General features: G+C 43.5%; 1 protein-coding gene across 1 annotated transcript in view; it reads left to right on the plus strand.

The window, feature by feature from the left end:
* The window catches only part of ASXL2 (ASXL transcriptional regulator 2), a 516,529-nt gene that overhangs the window by 294,543 nt on the left and 198,227 nt on the right, over positions 1-23,759 (plus strand). The window contains exon 4 of the mRNA XM_085613205.1: positions 6,065-6,224. Within this exon, the coding sequence (XP_085469331.1) occupies positions 6,065-6,224 (160 nt within the window). The remainder of the gene's footprint in view (positions 1-6,064; positions 6,225-23,759) is intronic.

Genomic DNA, 23,759 nt, shown 5'->3' on the forward strand with positions numbered 1-23,759 from the left:
AGATAAATGAATTAACCTTTCATTTTTCCCCATAAAGTTGTCTTCATATCAGGCGGTAAAGCGGTTCCTTCTTGTTGTAGCTCGTACTTCACGCCATTGGCCCGGACGTATTACTTGGGAAGTGCAAGTAGAAGCCTGGGTGAAGTTTGGTCTATCCGCCTCTCCATCGTTTATCACTTGGGAGTAGTTGACTGATTAGTCAGGCCTGTGCACCGCTCACCACTCACCTAGCGGGTTGGGTATAAGGAAGCCTTTCGGTACCGAGTGCTCCAACTTTGGTCTCTAGGAAAATGTGGAAAACAGAGTATTTGATCAACTTTATCCTTCCATCTCAGGATTTCTCTGCTGCTTGTGATTTCCTGTTATAAAGGCTGCAACCAGAATGGCCGTACACAGTGTACTCTGTGTGCCCGACTGCCCTGTGTCTGCTGAGGACCAGCTGCACTCCCGCTCTTCGTGGTCTGTGGTCTGCTCATTACCTTGTTCTTCAGGTCCTTGTCCCTGGAGGTGGTGAGACAGTGAACATTAGGCTGATAGTTCATGCCACGCACAGCTGGTTTCTCCTGCAGAGATGAGCGTAAGATCCTGCTGATTGTTGCACCAAAAAATGACCAGCCTCCCCCTTGAATCACAAACCCCTGAACTACCATTATTACTCACACTAGACCCAGAATACCCTATCAACATAACACTCCATCTGAGCAGGGCCAGAAGGGAAGCAAACCGCATGTCAGATCCCCCTCCTTCGAAAACAAAACACAAAGAAGTCAATCATCAGCCCAATCCCACAAGAAACCAAAGGCAAAATAAAATATGAAGGGGATGTACTGTATCTGAAGAACCAAACACCACAGGAGGAAAGAGGAAACACTTGAGGGGAAAACCATGGCAATACAAAGACTCAAATATACAGAGAACGTGAAAAGGTCTACCATAAGATCTACATTTAGTCTGTTTCAACAGAATCGTGCTTTGTGCACCAGAACAAGCCTCGTATGGTCATCGCCTTCGCACCACATGGAGTGTCTTATATGCCCAATATGTAAAGGGCATTCTCGAACCCTCATCCTGACGTTTTGTGTGCACCAAATTTAATTAGCACCCATGCAGCAGACTCAGCGTTCACAGGGGCTGGCTTCTGTGTACACAATACTTTTTTCTTTTTTTTTTAACAAACAAGATCTTTATTAGTATCATAGGCCATACAACTTATCCACTGCCTACTTCCCGTCGGGCCGGCAGGGCTAAAGTGACAGTGCTAGGTGGTATGTGGGGGGAGGTAGAATACACAGCAAGCCGCCTACAACCCCATGTGGGGCCGGCCGCGTCAGGGGGGGCAGCGGTGACAACACAAGGTGACTTAGATCTCGTTTTTTTGTCATTTGTTTCCTTTTAAAACAGTTATATAACTGAGAAAGAACTAGGGAAGGGAAACCACTATCATTGAAGTGTGTGCTAGGGGATGTGCGTCGCGACAGACCGTGTTAGAATACGCAGCAGGGGTGGGGGCTGGGGGGGGAACCGGGGACGCCGTTGCTCATATGTTCACGTTGTGTCTACTATGGTGGGCTGTGTCCACAATATAACACACTTCCTTTTACTCATCGTACAACCGAGACTCATCCCCACCTCTGGGGATCTTCTGCACGTTGAAGCAGATCCCTTTCAGCCCACTCATGTCTCTCAAAATATAACCAAAACCAAGATTTCTCTTTCCTTGCTATATAACTGAAGCACGACAACAATACAACCTTTCAACCTAACAAAACTATGCTGTCACCACAGGGTGAGTGAGATGAAAAGCTGTCCCATGACCTCCCTATCGATACCACATATCACGCAAAATGTACAAACTTCATCTGAATGACTGTGTTAGACCATTAATTACCCAAAGGTCTCAAAGAATATGAATGAGAAGACCTCACCCACACATTTGTGGCATGCTTCATCATCGGTGTCTATCCCATCCTGGTAGGTAAGTTCCGCCGGAATGAATTCAACCTCGATGTTGAAGGAGGTCTTGATAAATATTGACTGGATAGATACAGGGATCCAGAATGATAATTGACCTTATGGTTAAACTCTGGTGTGATGCGTTTTTCTTAAAGGTCTGGTGCATATGTTTCCTCCTCCAGCCTTTTGTGATGCCGCAGTAGGACCTTAATTTGGTTGTCACTTTTCGTATAGTCTGTTTGAGTCCGTTAACTGCTGTCCTTTGCGTCGCCTGAATCTCAAAACAGTCTTAATCATGGCGATGACTTTAGCTCGTCCCACGAGTAAGCTACACATTATCTGTTCATCCACCGTACACCATCTTTTTTGTAGACGAACTCATGTTGCAGACTAGGGTGGCCCTTTTCCTAAAGTTTGTGTCAATCACTCGCCCTTCCAGCGTTCTTTGCTCCGCCTCACCCATCGAAACCAGAGGAGAGGCTTCATCGGTTGGACCCCCACTGATCCTTGATCGTGCACCCATTGGGTGATCAATCAGCTCTTTTTGGGTTTCACTGGTAAAATGAAAGATAAGGCAGTACAAAAAAGATTCATTTAATGGTGGCTGGTCTAATATATTAAAATCTGCTACACACTGCCCAAGACACAGCCCCTAAAGTGTCTGAGGACTCATTCGACCAGAGCCAAGGCTACTACCACTGTGTTGTCTCATAGAGTGTCCGTTTTGGACATCTGTCAATCTGAGACATGGGCGTCAATCCACACAGCTGCCTTGGTAGACAGGTCCGGTGGGAAGGGCAGTTTGCTTGTTCAGTTCTATTGGACTTTCTGGTCTGAGTCATTCCACAGACCCACCACCTTAGGGGTGCTGCTTTAGTATCTCTTCACAAGGTGAGGAATCTGCAGTTAAAAGTAGCCATCAGAAGGACAAATTACTTCCTTTCGGTAATGCTCTTTCTGGTGGATACTCTATCTCACCGCAGACTCTTCACCACCCTCCCACCTCCCCATTCTGTGGAATGGCCTTTTTCTTCCATCTAAAAAAAGGTCCAATTTCAGAGAGCTGCACACTGTCCCATCTGATCAAGCTCTGCGTCCGACAGTGCGGACAGTGTCAAGGAATAAAATGGCGTCACCGGGCAGAGGTGCGGCTTATCTGTCGCTCAATGTCACTTCCAGGGTGAGACGTAGTTGATGCAAACCCGCACAATGCCACATATTGGGGCATGGGAGCAATGCTATGAAAAATCTCTGAATCCAATTTGGTGCCTGGGCTATTCACATCGTGAGGAATCTGCAATTAAATAGTCTCCACCAGAAAGAGCGTTACCAAAGGTAAGTAACTTATACATACAGTTTCACTATATGCTGATGAACTCTTTGGATAGGTGACATCCAAATTGCTGGAGGCAGTGACAAGGGTTGGTATTGTATCAGGCTGAAAAAAACATTTGGGATACACCCTGCATATTGCCTTGGGGAGCTGCAGGCAGGGGCCGGGCTCTGAGATGTATGGACGTGAATGAGATGCCAATATTGACTATGACATGGGAGGCCTCCATGTTTAGGCGATAGTGTAATGTCTTATATGAATATAACTTGGGCAAGCCTGTGGTCTCTCTGTATAGTTCTTCCACTTTGTACATCCAACTGTCCCTGTCTGTAGGACAATGATTTGCTCAATGCAAAAAAATTTCACCATTGAGGTTGTTACACCGCTTGCTTCGCTGCTCTTCTAGATGGGAGTGATCTTCATTAAGGAAAGGAGACTGTGAGCTCAAAATGGACCGCCAGATCAACTCCGTCTCGTCCTCCTGCTTCCACACCCTCCGCTTCCTACGTAAGACCTTCACATGGATCCCCCTCGAGCACAGAAGGATCGTCACTCCGCCCTCGTCACCAGCAGACTTGACTACAGCAATGCACTCTACTTCGGAATAAACAAACACCTCACCTGCAAGCCACAAAACATCCAGAACGCCGCTGCAAGACTGGTCCTCAACCTGCCAAGACACTTCCATAACTCCCAATACCTGCGCACACTCCACTGGCTCCCCATCGAGGCAAGAATCACCTTCAAGATTCTCACCCACGCATACAAAGCCCTCCACAACACCGGACCAGCATACCTGAACAGCTGACTCGAATTCCACGCACCCCAAAGGACCCTACGATCAGCCCAGCTCTCCTACGCCGTGGTCCCTTGCACCAGAAAAACCAGATCGGGATTCCGCTCCTTCTCCTTCCTCGCGGCCAAACCCTGGAACACCCTACTGCTCCACCTCAGACAGACGACATTACTTCCCATCTTCATAAGAAACCTCAAAACTTGGCTCTTCGATAGACCTCCTCCTTGATGGACTGGAACCTGAACCTCCCCTCCTCCCCAGCGCCTTGAGACCCTCACGGGTGAATAGTCGCGCTTAACAAGTACATGATTGATTGATTGATTGAAGTGTGTAAATGCTCCAATGTTGGGGTGTCTCTCAAGCAGGAGTGTGGATTACAATGAATCTGACCCATGACAAAGGACATGATGCTCTCCATGCACTAGGATATTAGAAGGATCCGTTCACCAAAAGGGCTTCTTCGTGGGTAAGTAGCCATGAAGCTCTACCTACCCCAGTGAGATTCCAAAGAGTGTAGGAAAAGACATGTAGAGGCATTAGCTGTTATTCTCCATTCTATGCAAAAAGGCCATTATGTGGGTTAATGACTGTGTTGTGGCTATAAAAGAATTAATGTAACATGACTGTGTGGAAAGACTAGGAATAAAGAACTCTTTGAGAACATGATGGAAGGACACTTTTTCCAAGAAAATATTTACTCTAAGCAGTTAGCATACCTGTACTGCACTTGAAGTGCTTAAACCTGCGGTTTCCGCATTATAATCTCTAGTATTTTCATGAGAGAAAGAGGGGGCTGTGACTGGCTGAAGGTGGTCTCCAAATTATCCCCAAAGTGGATGCACATGACACAATTCCTCTGCTGGTTTCATTGATTGCCCTTAGAGCTTGCGTTAAGTGTAACTTCTACCCAGTTGGATCTGTGCCAGTCTTACCCCAGGTGTAATATCAACAGCACTCGTTGAGGTCTGAGGATGAGTGCCTCAATGTGCTACTGAGAGCTAGAGGAGCTAGTTCAGGAGGTAGGACTTTCGCATGAAGGGATACAGAGATGTGTAACTGTCTGCACAAAGAATTGTATACAAGCAAAGGCCTTTCCTTCTGGATCGGTTCAGCCCGTGGAAACCCTAATTTAAGGTTTTGCGTTTTACAAGTGCAGATGGGTAGGGGATGCAGCCAAGCAAGATGGAGCACATGCCATTCAGGACCAACCACCAATTGCTATATGTTCCTATTAGAGATCATTTTCAATATTAAGAAGGAAAGTCTAGATGAGATGTGCCAGATGGGAGCAGAATGTGGGGACGCTTGTGAACGTAGGCTGTAGCCCTTTCCTTCTGATAGTACAAACAAGGTGCACCACCTCTTCGCAGTGTACTACCTGGTTCCAGGACCCATCTAACCAGTCTCCTCCACCCCAACCTGTTCTGCTGCCAAAGCAATGTCTCATCACAGGGCAACCTTCTGTTCTCTGGACCAAACTTCCACTTTCTGCAGCGTGATCTCCTAACCTCACCTGCTCGTATGTCCAAGTCTAAGTACAAGTCAAAGACCGTGTGTTGTTACCACCGGGCTACTGAATCAGCAGGGAGAATTCCACCTTTTTCCATTCCTCCAGCGCTTATCATGCCCTTCCTTGCTCACCCCCTCTGACAACCCCTGCCAGTACTACCTCCCATAGCCATGGACACCCACTACCCTCTATATTCTGAAAACCCACATTCCTTTTCTTCCTAGTGTAACTTACTCTTTTCCCTTGGCCAAGGTGTACACCCAGTTGCCCCAGCAGGCACTCTTTCTCAGCCTCCATTGTGCATCTTCTTCATGTACAGCTCCCTGGTGATTGGCTGTTACGTTTGTACTTTACAAGTCACGTACATACATACATAATTAATGAGATGCTGATTAGACTGATATTTCCAGTCAGTGTTTGAGAGTGCGCTTCCTTTTATCTTTAAATCCATTGTTTGCGGCTCTTCCTGCAGAAAAATGTCGGCGAGTGGCTGAAGGAGCTGTCTGAAGACTCCGAAGAAAGCAGCGACGGCCAGTCCGACTCCCAGAGCTCCGAGAACAGCAGCGGCGGCAGCAGAAGCAGCGCCAGCGACAGTAACAAGGAAGAGAAGAGGAACACCTGGAAGAGAAAAGGTGAGTGGGCGAAGGAGGCAGATCCAGAACCACGAGCTCGCTTCGGCGGCCACCTTCCAGAATCCTCCTGACTGAGTTCCTGGTCATTCCTTGCTCACCCAATTTTGGCCTGATTTAGATCTCGGCATAGGATATAATGGGATTTATATTTTGGCAGACCGGATATCTGTCACCGTTGTGACATTCAGCAGTTAGAATACCGCAACGAACTAGGTTTGTATCCATTGTTTAGAATTCGCTTCTCTTTTTATGTCCTTTTCTCACATATTCCAAGGAATTTAAGAGTGTTAAATCTTTGAGAACTGGAGTTGTGTTTTGAGTCCGTACCACTGCAGAAGCATTCTATATCCAAGTTGAAGGTTTGTTGCTGAGCAGAGGATAGGAATCTAGTTGAGTTCTGAGGAGGTGTTATATAGTCTTCTGGACCCTGGTGAAGAATAGAGAACAAGCGCTCCGCCATCCTCCTGGGTTTACTGTGAAAGCTGAAGATCTTTGATCGCTGTGTTATTGTGCTTAACCCTGCACCCCACGCTCAGTCGAAGGGCCTGATAAACCATGATCTCACTGTGCCTATATGTCGGGCCTACACTGTGTGATGCACGTTTTTGTTGTGTAAATTGTGTACCTCCAGCTCTTGATTGTCCAAAATTATGTCTGAAATAATCTCCTATTTAATGTTAGTAAACTTTTTCTTGCTACCTATGTTTTCCTAATGTCCAAATGGTAACTCTCTTCTCACACATTTCATTGGATAATGCCCACACTATACAATAAATCAATAAATAAAATCAAAATATGAATAAATGGCAGAGAGAGTTTTTGAATCCCTCTCCTACATACCCAATGGAAAGGCTTGTCCTGGTTTGCTCTGTAACTAGTGTCCTTTGTGAGTTTTTGATATCTCAGCCTGTTCCGCTTTCAGTGTGGGTTGACCTACCTTCTGCTTTGATTCCATTGCCTCAGCTCCATGGCCGTCTCTTCTTCGTTATCTCTGATGGGCTTTGGGGCTTTAGGTTGGGTTTAGGGGAATGTTCAGGATTGGCAGCAGACTTAGGACACCCTCCATGATGGTTGGTGGGTCTTGGTTGGCTTAAGAACGGATGGTGAGTCTAGCATGAAGTTCAGGTCTAATTGTAGAACCATGACAGTCTTCTCAATTAGGGATGGGTCTAGAAAGACTTAAAGGGGCCATCCAGTGTAGAGATAAAAACATCACTTTTACCCCAGCCGTGCACCATTAACAATTGCCAACAGCAGGTGTGCTAGAATGCTTCTTTGAAGATGTCACCTTGGGTTTTGAGATCATATTGTGACGTTATTCACTGGACGGCCGCTTTAGGTACTGATAGCGTGTCTGAGATGGACTTGAGGATTAATGATGGGTCTACAGGAGACTTTAAGGGTAGATGTTGGATCATGGATAGACATCAGGATCGGCAGCACATCTGGGGAAGACTTCAAGAATGATGCTCAGTACAGGATAGGCTGAGAGGAGGCTCCAGAATTGATTGTGAAGGTCCTAAGACCCTCAGATTGATGATGTGCCATTGATTGTTGACATTTACTTGTACTTCGTTCGGATGTTTAGCTTTAGAATTTGGTGATTAAAGCTTTAATTCTATTAGGACCAATTTTGTCTTGAGGGGAGTTAACTCTCACCCTTGGTGTCGTGGTGTCTTCCCTTTAATATTTCCCGTAGGACGCACACTATCCAGTTCGGCTGCCTATTGTTGGTGATTCAGACGCTTCTGCTGCATGTCTTGTTCCGCTCTGAACCTTGCTCAGGTGGTATACTTTCAAGGTCAGTGCCCTCATGGGTGGACTTAGCAAGTGGCAACCTTCTTCCATCAAAAGATTTTTTTTTTTTAATTGGTTTGGATTGACAAAACTAGATTCCTGTATGGTTTATTTTAGGAAATCAGCTTATTCATGATATATGAAAATGTTTTGTAGTTTACTGTCTGGAGACCTGACTTTACTTCACTTCAGGTGGACAGCCGAACCTGCCTCCCTCCCCCAGGGAACATTGACAGGTATTTTCAAATGCATCTCTTTCCAGTTTGTGAAAAGATGTGAATCCAGGATGTAGATTGCATGAAACAGCTGTCTTGGGTTCTCCTTCTTTGTGCACTGGTCTCCTGTAAAATAAGTATGTGGTCACATAGCAGATTAGGACAGCCAGGCCCATCTTTCAGCCAGTTTCCTGCCTCCTCCAGGAATACAAGCAGACATGTTTTAATATAGTTTAGAAAAGTATTGTTTGTACTACTGCTAGTATGTACCCTGTATTGTCCAATGCTAAACAAAGAATGTGGGTCCAGAAAGCACAGATGGTGTGTATGTTAGCTTCCTTGCAGTGAGGTTGTATCCATTGGACAAAAGGAATAAACACTTCGCCTTAAGCTGGCACCCTTGGTGTGGAGCAACAACCCACCACAGGTCATGGTGCTACCTTCACCGCTCCACTTGAGAGAGGAGCTAAAAATGAGAGTCTTGAAGGAGTAGCTCATGTGTCACTCATACAGAAACCTCCATCTAGTTGTGCTACTGCAGCCAGCCGGTGCAGAGAGCTCCTACCCCACCCGTTCTTTCGTCGCCGCTGCCGGCTGTGTGCACACAATCTTGACTAGTTCTCTATCCTGCTATATACAGTTCTCTGTTGCTTCCTAGCTAGTTTGATGCCATATAATATGCCATATAACTGCTGCAGAACCAGTGTTTGTGTAGACATTTGCGCCAATGTTGTGGCCTATTAGTGCTTACGAGGTCTGGGTTCCATTTCCACATGGTTCTGAGCTTTTTCATTTATCTGAGTAAGTGTACAGATAAGTCTGTTGTGTGCAAATTTGTGGGACGGTTATGGTGTGTCCGATCCTGCTAGGGAGCGTTGTAGTCTGCTTGTGTATGGAGGAGTGGTGGGTGTGAGCCTTTGCCAATTATTTCATTCCATAAGGGTGATTGGTTATCCATTGCGCGACTTAAAATGTCTGTTCTGATAGGACAGCAACAAATCGCCAACAAGGCGCGCTGTGCATGTGAGGTTGTGGTTTGGTCTGTTGGCTCTGCCAGGGATGGTTGTGTGAGAAGAGGGTTGTGTCCTTATGGCAACAGTGCCCCATCAATCGTATGAACTGGGTGCCATGTTGTGTGCACTCGAGAGCACAAGGTCCGTCCAAAGTCAGCGGCGGCTTCTCTGCTAAGGTGGAAGAGCGTCACCCCACTGCTCACTGAGCAGTGCAAATATGAAAAATAAATTGATAATAACAGGATGTTATTATACTTTATTTTCCGTACTGTCTGTTGCATTTTAGGTGTGAGTCAGGGCTGGGCTGTCGTCACAGCCAGCAGGGGGAGTGAGTGGTTGGGGCACTTTTTAAGTGCGCATGACAGTTACCCGGGCGTCTCGGGTCAGCCATACAATCATGCGCACTAAGCATGTTCTCCACCTGGCTGTATCGCACTGCCTTGGTGGAGAACATGCACAGGCCCCAGTCCCTGTCTGAGTGTCGAACCGTTGTGATTGGCTAGGGGAGTCTGGTGGCCTGTATGCTTCCTGCTTCGTCGACAGAAGGACGGAGGCGAGGCGGTCGCAGGAAGGTCACATGTTTTTTTTTTTTATTTTCTAGAAAGGAATCGTGTGTGTACGAGGAATTCCTAAGATCTGTCCTTGGAAATCCAAAAAGAATATTACTGAAACGTGTTGATGACAATCACATGCCCATTATAGTGATGCCAACTGAAATGTGATGGAAACTGAGAGAGGTTTACCCATGCCAAGCGTACTAGTGAAAGTAAAACTATGGTTTGGGAGCTTTTCTGAGTGTTTATGATTCAAGACAATTTTAAGTGTTATATGTAAGGTGATCATAGAGTTATTCTGTCCCCAGGAATACAGTAGATACTTCACCGAATAGTAGCCAAGATGAGGATTACCCCTAGAACAGACTTTGAGCATCCATACACTGGATTCAGATAATTACTTGGGTTCATTAACCCGATGTGATTTCTAAAAAACACAGAGATATATTTATGTTCTGAAAGCAGGGCTAGTGGGACATGTCAAGGGAGTGCTAAGAGCTGTTTGGGTTGTAGGGGTAGAACTACAAATGTCGTGGTAGGCAGTTACTTCTCAGGTGAAACTATACGCATTTTACAAGGACTGTGTAGATTTTCACTATTCCTAGGGAAGCACGTGAGATCAACCCAGATGTGGCTGGCAGTCACTGGAGAGATGTATTACATCCCCAGAGAAGTATTTGTGAGGCCAACCGATATGTATCTTACAAATGTATCAATTCTAAGCTCTCTTAATTTTGATGTTTTTTATATGTACTTTTGTGGCCCGCGATGTTAGCCTCTCATTGGTTTTTAATATGAATTTCATGTGATAAGGGGTTTCCACTCACGGAAGGATCAAACATGTATCATTTTAAGCTGTTGATTGTTTTGATTTTATATTATGATGTATTTGATCTGCACTTTTATGGTATTTTTTTATACCGAATAAAGTATTATTATATATATATATATCTATATATATCTTACAAAGAACGTAGATCTTTACTCCGCCCCTAGAACAGGATTTGAGGGATCACCCGATGTAATTTACCAGTAATGTAGAAATGTACCCCTGTCCAGTAACATGACTAAACAGAAGCATACAGTGGATGTTGTAAATTATTCAGGTCTTTAGTGTATGTTTGCATGCACGGTGCGCTTTTCCTTCACTCCCTGCTTCTGTGAATTTAGTGGTAGGTTCACCATTACATGCTCCTTAATTGGCAGTAGTTTTCAGGTTACAATTTTGCAATCACAACTCTTTGTGTGCATGCATAAGCTCTCCCTAAGGCTTTGTGTTGGCGCCTGCTGCAGGCCTGTAGTACAGAGATATAAACACCGAAACGTGTGACGGAAAACATTAAAGAAATGTATACATTCAGACGGGGCTTCAAACAAGCGGCGCTGACTGTGCATCAGATTGTGTGTATGCAAATATCCTTTACTGATCAGAGATCAGAAGAGAAACGGAAAATGCAAAATTTACAATGCATAATTGAGAAGAATCAGAGATTTGCTGAGTGTAGTTTATCTTGATTTCTTTGTTTTTTCTTTTTTTTCCCCTTATTTAAAGACACCATCATGTGCAGTCTAGAATACCACACAAAGCGGATTCTTCAGATTGTGGCCAAAGTTCAGGGGTCGGAAATTGAGGGACTACTTTCACATGAAGGTGTTTGTGTAGTTGCTCGTTTCGTGTTTTTTCAAACCATAATCTCTCATAGTGAATGTTAGGAAAAGTAAGGTAACGTTTTTTTTTGCAGTGGAAGTCATAAAATTCCATATGTAAAATCAGAAAAGTTTTTCCACTGTTTCAAAAGTCGGAATACTGACGTGCCTCACATTTTATAAGCATATGACTCCGGTAAATGAAGTTCACTGTTGAGGAAGGTGCCAGAGTGTAAAATGGAGCGACACAATTTCAGTCTGGGCACAGGGTGTAGGAGTGAGTGACTGAAGAGGAGATGGAAGGACTGGCCCTGGACATCTGTCTGTTTAAGGGCAGCAGTTCAGAGTCTGAATTTGCACGTGATGCCATCTTTCTTTGACTTTGTAGCTCATATTTGTTTTTGTGTGTGTGTTTTTTTTTTTTTTTAATGAAAAAATGGCAAAAACCGAAGCATTGGTTTATTTTATGTTGTTAAAGCCACAAGAAAGCTATCCATATATTCTAGCCTGCCTTTCACAAGGGGTGGTTGAGTGAGCTCTCAAATGTTATTTCAGACCCGCCTGTGGTATTTCTCGGTATCTTGTGGCATTTTAGTGAGTTTCCGTAGATGGCCGCTGCAGCGATGTTTTCAGCCAAGTGCTTCTGAAAAAAAAATTGTTTTTAATCCCTTGTGTTTGTGTGAAGTGTATGTGTGATGTGCTAGATAGATGTGTGGGCTTGGGGACAGAAGTTCAAGCAAAGTTAGTTTTGCATATATGTGGGGAGGAGAGGACGGTGACCTAGTAAATATAAACAATGGATAGGTTTATTCTATTTACTAATGTGCTTTTGTTCTGCTGTATTAAAGTTGTGGCAGCCACTTCAAAGTGTGTCATTCATTAGTTGGTGTTGTGAGGGCCTTGTATATTCCTTAGCCTGCCTGGTGTTACTCTGCTCTTGCCACTTCTGTAGTCCTGCCAATCAACATCATCTATATATTCTTGCATTATATTTTCTTTATGTTGAGTTCTACCCCTCGTCGCCCATGCACACCAAACCAGAGTGTATTCCAAAAACATGACATGTTCTGGCATCTTCAGCTCTGGTCCTTTTCTTACACTCTGGCCCCGATTTCGAGTCTGGCGGCCCAACCGCCATTGCAGCGTGCATGCCGCCAGGGAACCGCCGTTTCCTGGCGGTGTTGAGGCAACAATATGGTTGGCAGGATCGCCGCGGTTCCACCAAGCATATTACGAGTTTCCTCTCAGCCACGGTTTTCATGGCGGTCCTACAGGACCCCCTTGTGCCTCTGGGCCCTGGGGTGCAGGCAGGGGGGCACAACATGTGCACCCCTTTGTGCATACACCACAGTTCCTGCACGGCATGGACTTTCCAGTCCATGCCATTCAGGAACTGTTTTCGGCGTTCCCATTGTGGTGCCCATTTTCAGAGGCACTGCAGTGGGAACGCCAAAAACGGCCTGCCAGACACGAGAAAACTCATAACCACGGTTTTGGCGGTGTGGGAGCAGGCCGCCTGCATGGCAGTGCACTCCCCGCACCGCCAAACTCTTAATCGGGCCCTCTGTGTTTGTCCTCATGCATTTTCTGCTTACGTCAACCTTCAGTACTCCCGGCAGAAGATGACGAGGAAGTAAATCTGACAAGCAGGGGATGTTTGCATTTGCCACAGACTAGTGTATATCTGAACATGTTGCTCTTTTTCTTCTGTATGTGCGGCTCATTACTTTCTCTCATTCTTAGGAAACTCCTCTTTTTGTGAGTTCTAACCAGGACATCCAGATGTGGCAGTGTTTCTTAGGGTGTGCAAAGACTAGCACGGGACTCAGTAGGGTACACAGTGGAAGAGTTGATCTGGGCAGGAGGTGTATCAACTTCTCCATCTTATGTAGATTATCACAGTAAGAGGGATAATAACAATTATTTAAGCACAACAGGTGTGCTTGAAGAGCACATGTCCATTGACCAGGAGGTCTCTAGGTCAGTGGTTCTTAACCTGTGGCCCGGGGACCGATGGTGGGCCGTGAAGCCTACTCTGAGTCCACGACTGCTTAGAAAATGAAATATTATTAACAGATTAATAAAGCCCGATTCACAGAACTAACTTAAGACAAAATCCTAAACTTACTACTTTTGGTATTCACAGAAGGCATTTAGTAGTAGTAAAGTTAGGATTTTGTCTTAAGTCTGTCCTACTACTTTTGGTATTCACAGAAGGCATTTAAGTTACGATTTTGATTTAAGACAGACTTAAGACAGACTTAAGACAGACTTAAGACAGACTTGGGACAGACTTGGGACAGACTTGGGACAGACTTGGGACAGACTTGGGACAGACTTGGGACAGACTTGGGACAGACTTGGGACAGACTTGGGACAGACTTGGGACAGACTTGGGACAGACTTAGGACAGACTTAAGACAAAATCCTAAGTTTACTACTACTAAATGCCTTCTGTGAATACCAAAAGTAGTAAGTTTAGGATTTTGTCTCAAGTTAGTTCTGTGAATCGGGCCCTATATCAATGAAGAATCGCAATTTAAAGCTGAAAATATTCAAACATTCCGTAAATGTAAGGGAAAATTAAGTTTTTGTGGGAGCAGTGCAAATGCATCAAACAGAATATAGTATGAATGACGTGGGCCTCAATTGAATTTAGAAAAGCTCTAACCTTCCCATTAAAATGAAAAATTCAGATTTAAAAAAACATATTTGTTTGGCAATTAAATATTAATCATTTATGTATTTGTTTGATCACAAACCACAAGGAAGTCCCCCTAATTCAAAGAAAAAGAGACAGAGTTTCTGTAAACAAATAAAAAAAGGGGTTCCCTTTTCAGCTGAAGTATTTATAAAACATTTTTTATCAGAAACCGGTAGTAAACAGAATCCAGTTCTTCTCAATAGACATACATAAATTGCAATTCGGATTAAAATACCAGTGAATATAAATTTAAAATCTTTAAAAACCCTAGAAAGCCATTAAATACATCAAAACAGATAGATTTATAAATATATATATGTGAATCTTTTATTTTTTTTTATTTTTGATCACAGTTAAAAAATAGGTAATAAAAACAAGTGACTATGCATCACAATTGTGTTCAATGTAGGGTCCAGAATACATAAAGTGCTTGTGCAAGTACATTCAATTTTATATACAAAATAAGTAAAACTCCTCTAATACATAGATCATTCTACCATTCAGAACATAATTAAAACGAATCGCAGTCAGTAAAATAATTCACAAATGAAATTTTAAAAAGGAAGAAAAGAACTTTTATGGTTAGAGAAGTTCCTTCAGGCTATCTATACCGAAAAAAAAGTTTGTTTGATGAATGTGTGTTTCTCTATTTTCTGTGTATTGTTTTGCATTTCAAATAATTGAAAATGCTTTGACTGGGGTCCTTGACTTCAAGTAATGACTTAACGGGGTCCTCGGATTCCAATGATGATTCATTGGGGGCCCCCGGGATCCAGTATTGATTAATTGGGGGCCACAAAAGTCAAAAGGTTAAGATCCACTGTCCAAGGCCCTAATGCCAGATAACAGATGTTTATTGATTACCAACTCGCTGGTCGACGTTTTGTCGATCTCGGGAGGATAAAAATGGAGTTGACTAACTGGGATTAGAACATTGGAATGTTGAGCACTCTATTGAAAACAATGGAATGCTCAGGGCTTCTAATGGGCGGTAAAAGCCTGGAGGGAGCATCAACATTCCAATGATTAACAAAGGCCTCACGGAGCTCAAGGAGATTTCAACCCCCTCATGCTCCATGAGGCCTTTGTTTTACAATTTCAAAAATTCTGCCCTCTAGGGGCGGAATGTTCTAACAGTCTTAGAGCCCCCCCGTAGCGAGCTCAACCGGCCATTACATGCCCGATCCCTTGTTAAAGGTCCTCGCCTTCGACTCGGGCCTTTAACTCCTCATCAGGCCTTTAATGGCCGGTAGACCCCGCAACAGGGCAGGGAGTGGCCAACAGCACAAAATCCCAGAATTATCTAGTCGTATTTTTTCACTTTGACTTCTGTCACTTTTTCAAATTTACCAGCTAAAGTTTCCACTTGGCTTGCTTCCTCTCTCCTTTCTGTTATGTTTTGTCACAATTCGGGTAGAAAAGAAGAGTACTCACGCCAGAATAGCAGGCACATGAAGTAACAACGTAACACACCCCTCTCTGCCACCTGAAATGTGCCAGAGAACAACAAGGTGAGAGAAAGATGTTGGTTTCCAGGGGTGAACAGCTGTTAAAGTTGGGCCCAGGGGACAGAAGTTACATTGGAAGAAACATACGGACTGGGTGGTTCGGGGATTTTGCATTGTGGGCCTTTCTATACTGAACCGCCTTGTTGGGCCGAACGCCCCCTTCAATTTTCCAAGCATCATGTGCTTTAAATGCTGCTGTTTCTTGTGATACAGAAATAACTATATATGCACAAAGCGTATGCTCACATCTCTGGCGGGTCTTTCTTTTCTGATGCCAAAGGGGATGTTTTCTGCTGGTTGCTTGTCTACTTTGACGCTACAGGCTGTGCTGAGAAGGAAAGATCTGATGGGCAGCGATCGTCGGCCTCTGCTCGTGATTCCCATAGATGGGCAGAATCTTCTCTTGTCGCGGAGAGCAGGTTGTTGTGTAAAATGACTGGTCTGGCTACAATTCGCTCTTGCCGCATACAAGGTAGAGGAATGCTTCAGGGCAGAATGTGCAGCATGTTCTAATGTTTCGGAGTGTTGTGTGTGCGCGTTCACTTTCTTGGCCAAGTCCTACAACTGCATGTAACACCCACAGCGACACCCCTTAAATTGAATGAATTAATGGTAGTCCTCTGCTGTCTACCCCACAGTTATGGGACAGGTGCAAAGGTCCCTCATGAGGGCTAAGGGCTGTTGACACTTAACTCATGACAGCATCCGGGCAAAACCGATAACACCCGTCAGGGGCGGCCATCAGGGGCGCCCACTGCAGGCAGACAAATAAGGCAGCTGCTTTCTTTAGACTTTCACTTGTAGTAAAATAAAACTTCAGTACTTGCGGGCGTCTAATTATTAGGACTATTACATTCCAGAAGCTGATATCAAGGCCTTATTGCCCACTGTTCAGAGCATTAACAATGATTAAAACTCTTTGAAGAGGGTCTTAACCACTCTTAATTGCCTTGGCTGCGCTTACTGGCCTACACTGAAGATTCATAAGGGGCAGAGGTGAGTTATCAGCTGTTAATACCACTGTTCCCACCAGTCCCCCAGCCCTGTAAAACACATGCAGACAACAGCCTAGCTGTCCCTCTCTGTACTATGTCCCTGCTTCACACTCTCACGCATACTGCAGGCAAAGGACAGTAAAGAAATAATAAAATCAAATATAGTACATTTATAGGTTATAAACAAAATCAAATTCATGAGATTTGAAACAAAATTAGAGTGCGGGGAGTCTTGAAATTTCTTTTCTTCATATAATCTTTGTCATTTCCAATCAGAAGCTTAAAGCCCAGCCAACATGTTTCGTCCAATAGATGGACTTCATCAGGGCTATAAAACAGTTGGAAAAAACATTATAGAAATTATCCAAAAATTATATATATATATATATATATATATATATATATATATATATATATATATATATATATTTACACAAGGTCTTTCGAAGTAGACCTATATTATACAAAATACAAGAAGGAAGGCCAGATAGACATGAATATGATAAAAAGGACATGAGGCAATTCTACCTCTAATAATGACAATTTCTCTCAATACTGGACTTGTTATCCTGTAGTAAGATGCTCCCTGCCTATATCCGTTCTTAACATTTGTTTCCAATAGGTTATGGTATCTATGTTTTTTCACATGGAAAAGCAGCCTACATTTAATCCAAAAATCATCAGACAAGTTTCACAACATATACTCATTGTTATTACAAATGCTCTCAGTTCAGACATGATCTGTATATAGGAGCTTCAGAGGAGACAAAAGTGGACATCCATCAGTGTAAGGAAAGACACCTTGCTCTGTAAGGAGAGACAACCTTGTTCAGTGTAAAGAGACACCTGGCTCTGTAAGGCGAGACAACCTTGCTTAGTGTAAAGAGAGACAATCTTGCTTTGTGTAAGTTGAGACAACCTTGCTCAGTCTAAGGACAGTGAACCATGCTCAGTGTAAGGCCAGAGACCAGTGCTCAAACACAGTAGACCTGTTTCTACTGTTTAGTGCTTTTGTGCCTCGTGGCAGGTGGTGCTGATGAAACCTGAGTCCCTGTATATTTTCCCTCCACGAGCTCTGGCTGGCGCTTCCCAGAGGTGGGCATCGTAAGGCCCTAATGAACCCACGCGCTGGGCCCGTGCTGCATTTCCGGCAGTGATGCACCGAGACAATCCTGCTCTCAGATCTCTCGGGTTCCAAGAATATGATGCTGCGGGCAGCACTGGGTTCCTTCTGTCCCGGTACAAAGGGTCAGGCGAGCAAGGGCTCCAAACTCGTCTAAGACTAATGCCTGCTCTCCCCCTGGGCTGGGTGCACTGAGGTGAACTCTTTTAAATGGACAGACCGCCCTTACACTCTTCCCCCTGACATATTTTCACAATGAAGTCTTTTTTGCTAATTATGTTTATGAGAAGCTGAGTTTGATGTTCTTCTGTTTCCTGGAAGCCGCCGTCTTCTTCCACATGTTAATTATTTTTATTTATTTAGTAATGTCCCCGAAGTATTATGAAGCGCGCCATGGTTTAATTCACATTTTAGCTTAGCAGAAAATAACCATTACATTTGAAGGAGGTGCATTGTTATCTTTAATTTAAACACATTTTACCAATTAAAAACTTAAATGCAATAACAAGTATTAATATATGTGGTGATAATGTAGAATTATTCCAATACAGAGAGAATTTTTGGTGGCTTTTCCATTTGTGCTGTGTTGCGTTACACTCCTCAAATCTGGCTTTGGTAGACATCCACTGAAAATACACTAAACTCAACCTTTTCAGGTAAAAACTAAAAAGCAGACCGTCTGTTGTAGTGAAGGCAAAACAATCTTGCCTCACGTGTAATTGTACACCAGTTTATTGTATTGTAATGTAATTACATTTATAAAGTGCTTACTACCCCTGAAAAGGCGTTTAAGTGCTTTACACCAGGCAGCACGCTGCTCCGGGAGCCAAGGCTAGTGAAGAATTCAGTGGTTATTGGTTAGTGTTGGTTACTAGAGTTAGCATTGTGCTCAAGGAAACCATTCCATGCATTTACTCTAGTTTCTTGTGGTGAAATAAATTAAAAGGAGTCCAGTGCAGCCATCAATGGGTGAGCCATGCGTAGTATGTGGGGGCATGTGGGCTCATGCAGAAGGGTGGTGGTACTATTAGATGAGTTAGAGTTGGTAGGGTGCAGAGATATAACTTTCAAAGAAAGAGAGGATGTGTGTGTGTGTGTGTGTATGTATATATATGTATATATATGTGTATATATATATATATATATATATATATATATATATATATATATATATATATTCACACATGCACTCACTGATAGGTGCAATTGGCATTGCTCCCCATTGTGTCTTTCAGTGAACATTGATTGAAAGTCATTCAACACATGCCCTGCTGCTGGTCACTTTAATGTGTTTCCACTGTAAAGTTTATTTTAACACTGAGCCGAAACAGTATGACTATTCAGACATTTGCAGTGCTGGAAGTGGTGCAATCCAACCCATGTGGTGAAGTCCCCTCGTATTCACAAGGTGTTCCTATAGGCTGAGACTCGAACAGTGTGCTCACGAGTCTCAGTGAAGGTGTTCATGCGGAGTCCTTTTGAGGAACGCAAGTTGGCAAAACAGGATTCTCATGTGTGCCTCTTCTTTACGCGAAGTTAAATGAATTACGGTATCTGCCTTCCTGGGCCCCTGCATGCAACGTGTGCTCTATTGGTTCTTTGGAGAGTATGCTTCTTTACAGTACCTCTCTTCTAATACATTAGTCAGCTGAAAAACCAGAGGCAATATTGCTGAGGTGGTAAATTTTAATATGCATCATTAAAATCATGACTCGTTAAATTTAACAAAAATTGTCCAAATTAAATAAATAATTCATGATCAATTTATCGTTAAACAGGGAATTAAAATCTGTCTAAAAGCCCCTGAGGATAAAAACACGAATCGCCTGGTTAAGAGGTGAACCGTATATTCCGGCCCGTGCATAAATTTCTGTTTTTACGCACGTGTCGGAATTACGAGTTGGTAGGTATTTAATGTATCAATTAAACAAAAGCATTAATTTTTGGATGCGTTGAATACCTCCACCTTTGTTCAATTTCAGCAGCTCAAAGCTGCTCCAAAGCATACAGTATATACCATATCATGCGGATTTTGGTGCGTTAACCCGTTTACTGTGGCTGTAATTCCGCTGCGGTTTGTGGTGTTCCATTAAGTGGGCGGGCCTCGTCTGCCAACGGACGTGCGCAGCACTGCCGAGGTAGTGCTTGCGACGGCCGTTGGCCGACGGGCGCAACGAATGGGTTAAACATCAACAGCCTCATCTTATTCCCCATTAACTCGTAATAGGTGTTATTGCACTCGATAAATAACATAGCCCGTGGTATCATTATTTATCAGGGGTGATAAATAGCACCTAAACTCGTAATCAGGGAAAAAGTTTTTTTTCCATAATTATTTATGTATTACAATATTTTAAATTTCCAAATACATCGGGGTACTAATTAATGATATCTTAATTTTCCATTTAAATAAAAAATAATAAAAATTTACACTGAGAGATTTCTCATTTTGGTTTGATCCGGTCTCCAATTGTCGCACTTGCACACGTCTCTGCACAGTGATCCGCCAAAACCTTTGTATGATAATTCTAACTGGCCAGGAGGAGGATCATGCTGAGAACAGTGCTGTGTTTTCATTTAAGAAAAGAGCTGCAGGGGGCCACTCTAATGGCCCCCAGTAATAATATTCTGTCACTCATGGCCTGGCTTTGGAGTAGGTGCCAAAAGTGGGGGGGTCCAAACATGCCTCAAAGCCCCCGCCCCATTTCTGAAAAGAATCTCTGCAGAGGCTTTCACAGTTTAGGGACTGCGAGGCTGCCGCGGCCCATTGGCAGTCATGTCTTTGATGACATTTGTAAAAGGGATAAATGAGCGGATCTGCAATGCTTGAGCTGTAAATATGTTTAGAGCTGCCCGCTCTATAGAATAATTGTAAAAATATATGCTTGTAATTCAGAAGGGGTGGCAATTGATTTTTCTTTTACACCTGGGGAGGAGGTCATTGCATTAAAAGGTTTGACGAGCACAGCCCTACGGTGCAGAAACACATCATAGACAGTGGGTTTCATGCTAGATTCGGCTAGCACGCTGGAGATGCGCCTTGCCTAATATCAAACTACTTGCCTACAGGAAGGGTAAATTGCAGCAGCCAAACTGAATCTAGGGCATTTCATGAGGATTAAAATCACTTTACTTGGACACCTGGTGATGACGCAAGGAAAAACCTTTAGAACAATGTGTTTAGCAGATGCACCAGAACATCTCCAGCAGAAAATCAATGTGTATTGATCGTCCTGACCTAGATCTCGGATCAGCTAAACTTGTAATTTTACGACTGAGAAGACTCGCACGTAAAAATATAGGCCTATCCCGTCTTATTATGTGCGTAGTCTCCGCGGTGTAAAATTACTATTAGTAAAATTAAACTCGTAGTTTGTGAATACCCCAAAAATTGTAAACTTATACAAAAGTGCAAGTTTACCATGGTGAATCCGGCCCATTGTGTGAAATGCAAAAGGAGTTGTATTGTGTTTTGTTAATAGTTGTGCCAAGAATGAAAGTAGTCCGGTGTGAGTGCAAAGACAGAACTCATGGTTAAGGAGAGTCTACAACACTCCTCGTCAGCCGCTAGTGCTTAGCTTTGTATCTCAATCAATGCAGGAAATGTGAGGGATCCAACTGGATCCTCGATCTGGCAGCAATTATTGAGCAGATCCGGGATCCAGCCTTTGCCCAGTGAAATATGCAGAATCTGTCCAGTTGTAATTTGCCGACACTAGGACACATTTAGCAGCGTCCACACGTTGTCTGCTCTCCGTTTGAACCAGCAACCTGCAGGCGGTGACAGGGCTTTGTTATTGTTACCTCCAGCAATACAAAGGACTGATTTAAAGGACAATCAGCCCTTCTTTTGTTCGAATATGATGGTGGCTGATAGCTATCTGGAACCTAACCCCTAGATGCCAATGCAATGGAGGGAAACAAAGGCACACAGCTTGTTCTCACTTCACAAGTAATTTAGAGAGACTTTGGTTTGAAGGCAGGGTTTTGACTTTGTGCAACCCCTGTTCATAAGTGATATGCAAGAATGTCCGATATATCTGTCTGTATGAGTAATTACAAAACAATTTAAATAGCACTTATTTATTTTTTATTCAATTGTTTTATAGCGTTACTCATCCCAATGTAGGATATGAGAGGGCTTTAGCTCTCACACACATACACACTAAATCATACAAGCGTATACAACTCTGTATAGAAAATTTTACATAAGACAATGAGGGTTCCATGTGTAGCAGTCACATATCATCCATACTGGTAGGCATTATATGTTGAGTGCATGGTCGGGAGAAACACAAAGTGAGGATTTAAAACATATTGCAGTGGTTAGAGTTGTCTGCAATAATGGGACTTTATTACTATCCAAATGAACCCTATTTAGCAACCCAAGACTACCAACAGATTGAGTAAAAAATAAAGGTTTGAGGCATGTTTGGCTGTAGATACACATGCTTTGCATACTTCTGCCATCTAGTGTTTGGTCCGGATATGTGCAAGTTGTTTTTCTTCTAAGAAGTCTTTCGAGTGTCGAGGTAAGGTGACTCCTCCTCTAAGAACTGCAAGGACTATAGGTGTACGGGGAGGAGGGTGGGAGCATGTGAATCTACAGCACTATATGGCAAGAACAGATGCTTACAGGGTAGGTAACAATCCGTTCGAGACATGAGTGGCTGTAGATACACATGCTTTGCATAGGCTGTATAGCAGTGCCCTCCAAAATGCGGTGGCTAACTAGTGGACATTGAGTTGTTTTAAATAGTGTACGTAGCACCTCCTGTCCTACATTAGCTTGTTGGTGTGGTTTAACATCCCCAGAATAGTGCTTGGTGAAGGTGGGTGGTGTAGACCATGTTGCTACTTTACAAATGTCAGATATGGGGATGTTGCCCGAGAAACCCCGGATGCCCCTATTCTACGAGTAGAGTGTGCTCTAAGGGGTATAGACAAAGTTCTTTTGGCTTTGAGATAACATGTTTCAATGCATTTAACAATCCATTTGGAAATGCCTGATGTTGAAATGGGTTTCCTTTTATAAGATGGAGCAAACTCAACAAAGCGTAGTTTTGTTTTGCGAACGTTTTTTGTCCTGTCCATATAATATGTTAAAGTTCTTTTGACATCTAGGGCCTCATGTAGGTAGCTAAGTACCGGTCGGTAACGGCCGAAATTCGGTAAATATCCCGTTACCGACCGGTATTTAGCAATTTGTGATGTAGGAGGCATAATTCAGGATTCGGTAAATTACCGAATCGGTAAAATACCGAATCGGTAAATACCGAATCCTGAATGTAGGGAGCACTCTAAAGAGTGCAAATTACTATTAAGAATTTGTTATTTACCACCAAATACAGGTTGGTGATAAATATCGAATACCTTGCAAAACGCAATATTTTGCAGATGTAAGAGTGCCATGTGGCAGACATACATGCCCTTAGGGCATGTATGTGCGCCACATGTGCACACATGCAAGAATCAGGGGTGCAACAGGGTGTCAATGTGACACCCTGCCACCCTTGTATATGCTCCCCCCATTACCGAATCGGTATTTACCGAATCGGTAATGGTGACTGGCTTCCCATTGATTCCTATGGGCCTCCAGGCCCATAGGAATCAATGGGAAGGTATGCCCCATTACCGAATCGGTAAATACCGATTCGTATTTACCGAATTTTTCCGATTCGGTAAAATTTACCGAATCATTACCTACATCACATTTACCGATTCATAAATACCGAATCGGTAAAATTCGGTATTTATGAATCGGTAAATGTGATGCTACCTAAGGTTTGAGTCTTGCATGCACGTCTGGACGTCGAACCATCGTTGGTTCGACGTCCAGACGTGCATGCAAGACTCAAACCTTCAGAACAGCCAGATTAATTCGCTGACATCTTCACGACCACTTGAGTGTTTAACGGTGTCGGTAAACAGACACAAGAGTAGTTTTGCCACACAGAGGCTCTTTTGAGATTTAAATAA

Source organism: Triturus cristatus, chromosome 6, assembly GCF_964204655.1.
Source record: "Triturus cristatus chromosome 6, aTriCri1.1, whole genome shotgun sequence".
Classification (NCBI taxonomy): domain Eukaryota; kingdom Metazoa; phylum Chordata; class Amphibia; order Caudata; family Salamandridae; genus Triturus; species Triturus cristatus.